This window comes from Drosophila montana, unplaced genomic scaffold (assembly GCF_035044405.1).
Source record: "Drosophila montana isolate Dmon_TW-CO22-7 unplaced genomic scaffold, ASM3504440v1 contig_893_1, whole genome shotgun sequence".
Taxonomy (NCBI): domain Eukaryota; kingdom Metazoa; phylum Arthropoda; class Insecta; order Diptera; family Drosophilidae; genus Drosophila; species Drosophila montana.
The window spans coordinates 178,330-185,809 of NW_026999179.1; the positions used below are offsets into that span (position 1 = coordinate 178,330).

Genomic DNA, 7,480 nt, shown 5'->3' on the forward strand with positions numbered 1-7,480 from the left:
CCTTTTTCCAGCAGGCTGACGGAGGCTCCTGTGTCTAACAACCCTCTCATTTTGATACCAGCGACCTCCACTTCGGCGAATACGCTCAGGTCTATGATATCCTCCCGACTCACAGCTTCAATCACCTGGCGCCTCGTAATCCTGCCTCTGCGGAAGCGCGCATGAGCCTTCACCACTCTTCGGGTGGCCAGCGTCATCCCATCCAGCTGTCGCATACCAAAAATTCTATTTCTATTTGACATGTATGCCCGAACACGTTCTTCATATGGTAAGCCCCTTAATATGCTTCCCCTATTCATATCCTTTTCAACTACTATTGGCTTTGGTAGGTGTTCCGCGTCTGTTTTTCCGCGGTCGCCGTTCCCTAACGCGTCTGTCCCGCCATCATCGCGCTCCCTCTGGGGTTTCCCGGACAACTATCGCACTGTGAGCAGAATGTGTCCGGCTTTGCGCATCTATAGCACAACATTTTCCGCTCTCTGGACAGGCAGTCTCTAAAGACATGGTCGAACTGCCTGCAGTACCAGCACACTAGCCGGGATGATAGCAGGGATGATGTCCTGCCTCGCACGAAGGCCTCCTCCAGTTCTCCAGGCGGCATTTCCGCACGATGTGGTGGTACTTCAACCTCGTGAACTGTCGGTTTTGGCTGGAATTGTGCACTCGCGGGCACGGCCGCTCAATATTTCATTTTATTTTTATTTGGTTATCTTTGTCCAGCCACGGATCTTTTGGGGTTGGGCTGAGTATTAAATGAGCGAATATAGTATTTTGGCGCATGGCATAAAGATTTTCTTTTTATTCAGGGAGGACGATTTTGTACGGCCCGACAATTTAAAAAAAATTACATTTTTGGCGCTGCTCGATTTATTTTACTTAAAAATATTTTTTTTATATATGGCGGGGCGTTATTTTCTTATGTTATAATTTTAACTCGGCCCAATTGAAAAAAAAAACCGCTGATCAAATCGAACTCTACGTGCTGTACCTTTGGGCAGCAACATCATGTGTGCCGAATTTCGGCACACGCATACTTATATGAGGCGGGCACCGTTGCTGCCCATCTGCACAGCTTCACGTTAGGGTCAACGGCCCAGTTGTGGGCCAAGGGCATCAACAAGAACACCCGATCCGCTCTCCTCCTAATCTCTCTATGAGCGAATCGGTTGCCCACTCATAATCGCTCAATTGCGTTACCCCTCTCATCTCAGTGGATCGCAAGCCGGGCGTTGCCACTCTAAAATTAATTGGGCGCCGCTGTATGCCCGGTTCCACCCCCGATACTCCGCTCATACGATAAAAAGCTTTCTGCGTGGCCGATAATATAAAACGCAACCAACTAGGTAAACTGGCGATGCTGCCAATTATATCAAATACAACACCACCACGCAGATTGTTGTAAACAACCGTACGACATGTTTACAATTAATCAGCGTCCGCATTTTATATATTTGTTTGCCCAGCCGGCTAATAAGAACGCCCAACGTAGGCCAAACCCCTTTCCTTAAGCTGAGTCGCGCCCAACGTGAGGCACACCACGACCTTCTTCTATACCCGTATATCTTTGGCCGTATATCTTTGGCCTAGGCAAACACGCCTAGGAACTTAGGAACTTTCTTGTAAATTTGGCGGTAAAAGCTGTCCCGAAATCGCTCAGTACAAAATTGCGTCGGTAGACTTCTTGGCCGGGTTCCGCCTGGAACACTCGGGCTCGAGCGTTGTACTGCCGATGACTTCTTTCGTAAGCCTGGTATAGCTGGCTTTGGAATCGCTGTATAATCAGGTGTAGTTTGTCTGCTGGGTGAAAATGAGAAATCTCATGATCACCCAAAGACTTTAACCTACGAGCCAATTTTTAGCATGCCCCGTTTAGGAACATATGATGCTCGAAAACGGTAAAGAATGGGGTCACCCCTGTCGCTGTGTGTATGGCATTGCGTATGGATACTTCTATTTCTGGAAGGTAAAGGTCCCATTCGCGGTGATCTTGCTCTAGATACGCCCGGATCGCCGACAACACGGTACGATTCACTTGCTCGCTTGCATTGCTCTGTGGCGTGTAGACTGCAGTGCGCATATGCGAGATGTCGAAAGCTGAGATCATATTTGGAACGTACCTGATATGAGCTGTCGTCCGTTGTCAAAGTGAATGACCTCGGGTACTCCAAACTTATAGAAACTTATGGAAACTCGCTAACCAAAATGTCCACCACGTTAACAGCCCAAGCCTCTAGCATCGCTTTTAAGAAAGTAAATTTTGAAAAATGGTCGACTACCACGAAGATCCAAGCGTGCCCTTGCTTCGAACGTGGGTACTTCCCCAGAAAGCCGATATACAGTTTTCGGAATGGTCGCTCGGTCGCTACCTCTTGTCCTAGACCCACTTGCATGCGGAAGTGCGGTGCCTTGGTTTCCTTGCATGTCACGCACTGCCTAACCCAATCCTTTACTTGACTAGTCATGCCGGTAAACTGCCGACGCAAGGTCTCCAGTGTTTTGACGACACCCCCATGACCAGCCGTCTCATCTACATGAGCCGTCTCAATTAAGCCAGCTGTCAAAGAGCTTTGCACCCACAACTTTCACACGGTGCCGTCTAACTCACCTTCTAAGTGGATGAACCCCATGCGCTTAATAAGCAAACCACCCTCAACCTTCAGGTCTTGCAGTTTGTCCTGATTCGAACGTAACTGTTCGAGCAACGCTTGGTATTCCGCTGACTCGAACTTGGGGGTCTCAAATTCGAGAAGACCTTCTGGAAACTTGCTCACTGCGCGATAAAGTCGGCTACCACATTTTCACTGCCACTGCCACAATGGTAAAGTCATAGTCTTGCAACTGCAATGACTAACGAGCTAGTCTCCCGCTTAGGTCCTTCATAGACATCAGCCAGTTTAAGCTGGCATGGTCAGTGATGCAAGTAAAGGCATCCCCTAAGCACTCATTTCAGTGACGGAATAGTCCCGTTGGTGTTTGTTCAACTTGGCCGAAAAGAAGGTCGTTCTTGACAATAACACCGCTCCCACGCCAACCCGAGACGCATCGCACTATACAATGAATGGGCCGTGGTCAAGGCGGTCTTCAACTGGTCAACGGCTTCTGTTGCCTCGTCACTCAATATAAACTTTCCGCTATATTATTTTTAACATTTCGGTCAGTGGTGCGGCCATGGTCGCGAAATCTCGCATAAAGCGCCGGTACCAACCTGCCGTACCCAAAAAAGAGCGAACTTCCGTTTAATAGCTAAAACCCGTTTGGGGTAATGAATACTATGTATTTTAATGCCTTGAAGCAAAATTTGGATTTGTGCGGCCCGATTGACAGGTTCGTTTCCCTTAGCTCGTTGGGAATCACCTTGTCCATCAGACAAACTAAACTAAACTAAACTAAACGGCTGCATTGCATAGACGAAATGGCATGACCCGAAACTGGTATAAGGGCCTACCTGGCACGGTAAATGTGGTAAAGGGCTTGCTCTTGTCGTCTAGTTCGACTAGACAATAAGCGACAATAAGCGAACTTTAGATCCACACTTGAGATGTAGTAGGTCTGGTCTATCCTAGATAGGATGCCATCTATACAGCATAGTGGATACGCGTATTTACCGTCAAATTGTTGATCTTGCGTTCATCTAGGCAAAAACGGGTTTTACCCGGTATTCGCACTACAGTTGTGCGGTTACTCCATGGGCTGTTACACTCTTCTATAACCACCAAACTCAACATTTTGTTCACTTCATCATCCGTTAATTTCTACATCGCTGGCGATAACAGGTATGGTATCTATCTTTAAATGGTTGGGCTTCCACTAAATCGATAGTGTGCTTCTCTAAGTCTGTTGTTCCTAATCCGCTATTTTGAAAAGGCAAAAACTCCCGCTTTACCGCCGCCAACTCTATCCTTTCTTCCCTAGACAATTCCCATGAATCCGGTTCAGTTTCGACTTTTTCCTCTTCTTCCGCATAGTGCGTCATCGACACGGCCAAGGTGTTCCGTGGATATTAGCTTCTAGGGCCCCAAAATGTCGGAGGCTAGGTTAAATGCTCGCCAGAAATCAATCCCAAAATAAGCTCGCTGTTTCAGGTAGGGGCAGATAAAACAAGTTCTTTTTTTATGCTGTTCCCTGTACGAGATTGGGAGTTCTACCCTACCTATAATTGATTTATCCTCTCCTCCAGCGGTTGTGAATACTGAAACGTAAGGTTGCACCGTAACCCCTAATTCCTCGACCAACTCTCTACTTCCTTTTTCCAGCAGGCTGACGGAGGCTCCTGTGTCTAACAACCCTCTCATTTTGATACCAGCGACCTCCACTTCGGCGAATACGCGCGGGTCTATGATATCCTCCCGACTCACAGCTTCAATGACCTGGCGTCTCGTAATCCTGCCTCTGCGGAAGCGCGCATGAGCCTTCACCACTCTTCGGGTGGCCAGCGTCATCCCATCCAGCTGTCGCTTACCAAAAATTCTATTTCTATTTGACATGTATGCCCGAACACGTTCTTCATATGGTAAGCCCCTTAATATGCTTCCCCTATTCATATCCTTTTCAACTACTATTGGCTTTGGTAGGTGTTCCGCGTCTATTTTTCCGCGGTCGCCGTTCCCTAACGTGTCTGTCCCGCCATCATCGCGCTCCCTCTGAGGTTTCCCGGACAGTTTCGCACTGTGAGCAGAATGTGTCCGGCTTTCCGCATCTATAGCAAAATATTTCCGCTCTCTGGACAGGCGGCCTCTAAAGACATGGTCAAACTGCCTGCAGTACCAGCACACTAGCCGGGATGATGTCCTGCCTCGCACGAAGGCCTCCTTCAGTTCTCCAGGCGGCGTTTCCGCACGATGTGGTGGTACTTCAACCTCGTGAACTGTCGGTTTTGGTCCTTGCGAATAACGCGACTTCTGCACATACCCGGTCCGGCTACTGCGACCAATGTGCCTCTCCACTTCTATGCACTCTTGGCACAGCTCATCCACTGTGAGTACATCCATAGCATATGTGTATTTTGCCGGCTCTCCTTCAATTCACGCTTTATATTTTTCACCAGTTCGCGGTCTCTCAGCGGCTTCTGGAATCGCGCGGCGAGCTGACGTATGTGGTGGATGTAGTCATGCACCCTTTCACTGGTCTGTTGCTCTCGTTGTAGTAGCTCCTGCATTACATCATGCTCCGTCTGATAGCCCCGGAACCTGTCTAAGAGAGCGTGCCGCAGTTGCATCCAGCTGTCGACTCTAGAATGCCGAACGTGCATCCAATACCACTATTTTTATTTGGTTATCTTCGTCCAGCCACGGATCTTTTGGGGCTGGGCTGAGTATTAAATGAACGAATATAGTTTTTTGGCGCACGACATAAAGTTTTTCTTTTTATTCAGGGCCGACGATTTTTATAAGTTTTACTCGGCACAAATAATAAAAAAATGCCAGTTCTATTTCTCTCGGAATAACAAAGATACTTTATATATTCTCGAAAAGTTATTTTTCAAAGGTGCGCTCGCGCACACCATGCCTGCCACTAACCGCTGAGCAATTGAGGCGGGCACCGTTGCTGCCCATCTGCACAGCTGCACTTTAGGGTCAACGGCCCAGTTGTAGGCCAAGGGCATTAACAAGAGCACCCGATCCGCTCTCCTCCTAACCTATGAGCGAATCGGTTGCCCAATCATAATCGCTCAATTGCGTTACCCCTCTCATCTCAGTGGATCGCAAGCCGGGCGTTGCCAATTTACAATTAATTGGGCGCCACTGTATGCCCGGTTCCACCCCCGATACTCCACTCATACGACAAAACGCTATCTGCGTGGCCGATAATAAAAAACGCAACCACCATGCAGATTGTTGTAAACAAACGGACGACATGTTTACAATTAATCAGCGAGCGCATTTTCTATATTTGTTTGCCCAGCCGGCTAATAAGAACGCTCAACGTAGGCCAAACCCCTTTCCTTAAGCTGAGCCGCGCCCAACATGAGGCACACCACGACCTTGTTCTATACTCGTATATCTTTGGCATGAAACACGCCTAGGGACTTTCCTTGCAAATCTTCCAGCAAGTACGAGTTGTCGCACTACTCGGGCCTTTAGGAACTTCCTTGTAAATTTGACGTTAAAAGCTTTCCCAAAATCGCTCAGTACAAAATTGCGTCGGTAGACTTCTTGGCCGGGTTCCGCCTGGAACACTCGGTCCCGAGGGTTATACTGCCGATGACTTCTTTCGTAAGCCTGGTATAGCTGGCTTTGGAATAGCTGTATAATCAGGTGTAGTTTGTCTGCTGGGTGCAAATGAGAAATCTCATGATGGGGTCACCCCTGTCGCTGTGTGTATGGCATTGCGTATGGATACTTCTATTTCTGGAAGGTAAAGGTCCCACTCGCGGTGATCTTGCTCTAGATACGCCTGGATCGCCGACATTAAGGTACGACTGCAGACTGCAGTGCGCATATGCGAGGTGCCGAAAGCTGAGATCATGCTTTGGAACGTACCTGATATGAGCTGTCGTCCGTTGTCAGAGTGAATGACATCGTATACTCCAAACATATAGAAAACCTCGCTTAATAAAAAGTTCACCACGCTAACAGCCGTAGTCTCTCGCATCGCTTTTAAGAAAGTAAATTTTGAAAAATGGTTGACTACAACAAAGATCCAAGCGTGCCCTTGCTTCGAACGTGGGTACTTCCCCAGAAAGTCGATATACAGTTTTTGGAATGGTCGCTCGGTCAATACCTCTTGTCCTAGACCCACTTGCATGCGGAAGTTCGGTGCCTTGGTTTCCTTGCATGTCACGCACTGCCTAAACCAATCCCTTACTTGACTAGTCATGCCGGTAAACTGCCGACGCAAGGTCTCCAGTGTTTTGACGACACCCCCATGACCAGCCGTCTCATCTATATGAGCCGTCTCAATTAAGCCAGCTGTCAAAGAGCTTTGCACCCACAACTTACACTCGGTGCCTTCTAACTCACCTTCTAAGTGGATGAGATCCATGCGCTAAATAAGCAAACCACCCTCAACCTTCAGGTCTTGCAGTTTGTCCTGATTCGAACGTAACTGTTCGAGCAACGCTTGGTATTCCGCTGACTCGAACTTGGGGGTCTCAAATTCGAGAAGACCTTCTGGAAACTTGCCCACTGCGCGATAAAGTCGGCTACCACATTTTCACTGCCACTGCCACAATGGTAAAGTCATAGTCTTGCAACTGCAATGACTAACGAGCTAGTCTCCCGCTTAGGTCCTTAATAGACATCAGCCAGTTTAAGCTGGCATGGTCAGTGATGCAAGTAAAGGCATCCCCTAAGCACTCATTTCAGTGACGGAATAGTCCCGTTGGTGTTTGTTCAACTTGGCCGAAAAGAAGGTCGTTCTTGACAATAACACCGCTCCCACGCCAACCCGAGACGCATCGCACTATACAATGAATGGGCCGTGGTCAAGGCGGTCTTCAACTGGTCAACGGCTTCTGTTGCCTCGTCACTCAATATAAACT

General features: G+C 48.2%; 1 protein-coding gene across 1 annotated transcript; it reads right to left on the reverse strand.

Moving 5' to 3' along the window:
* Positions 1–6,288: 6,288 nt before the first annotated feature.
* LOC135440151 (uncharacterized protein K02A2.6-like) lies at positions 6,289–6,981 on the reverse strand. The gene has a single exon (XM_064699183.1). The coding sequence runs from the start codon at positions 6,979–6,981 to the stop codon at positions 6,289–6,291; it is 693 nt and encodes a 230-aa protein (XP_064555253.1).
* Between the last annotated feature and the right edge of the window lie 499 nt (positions 6,982–7,480).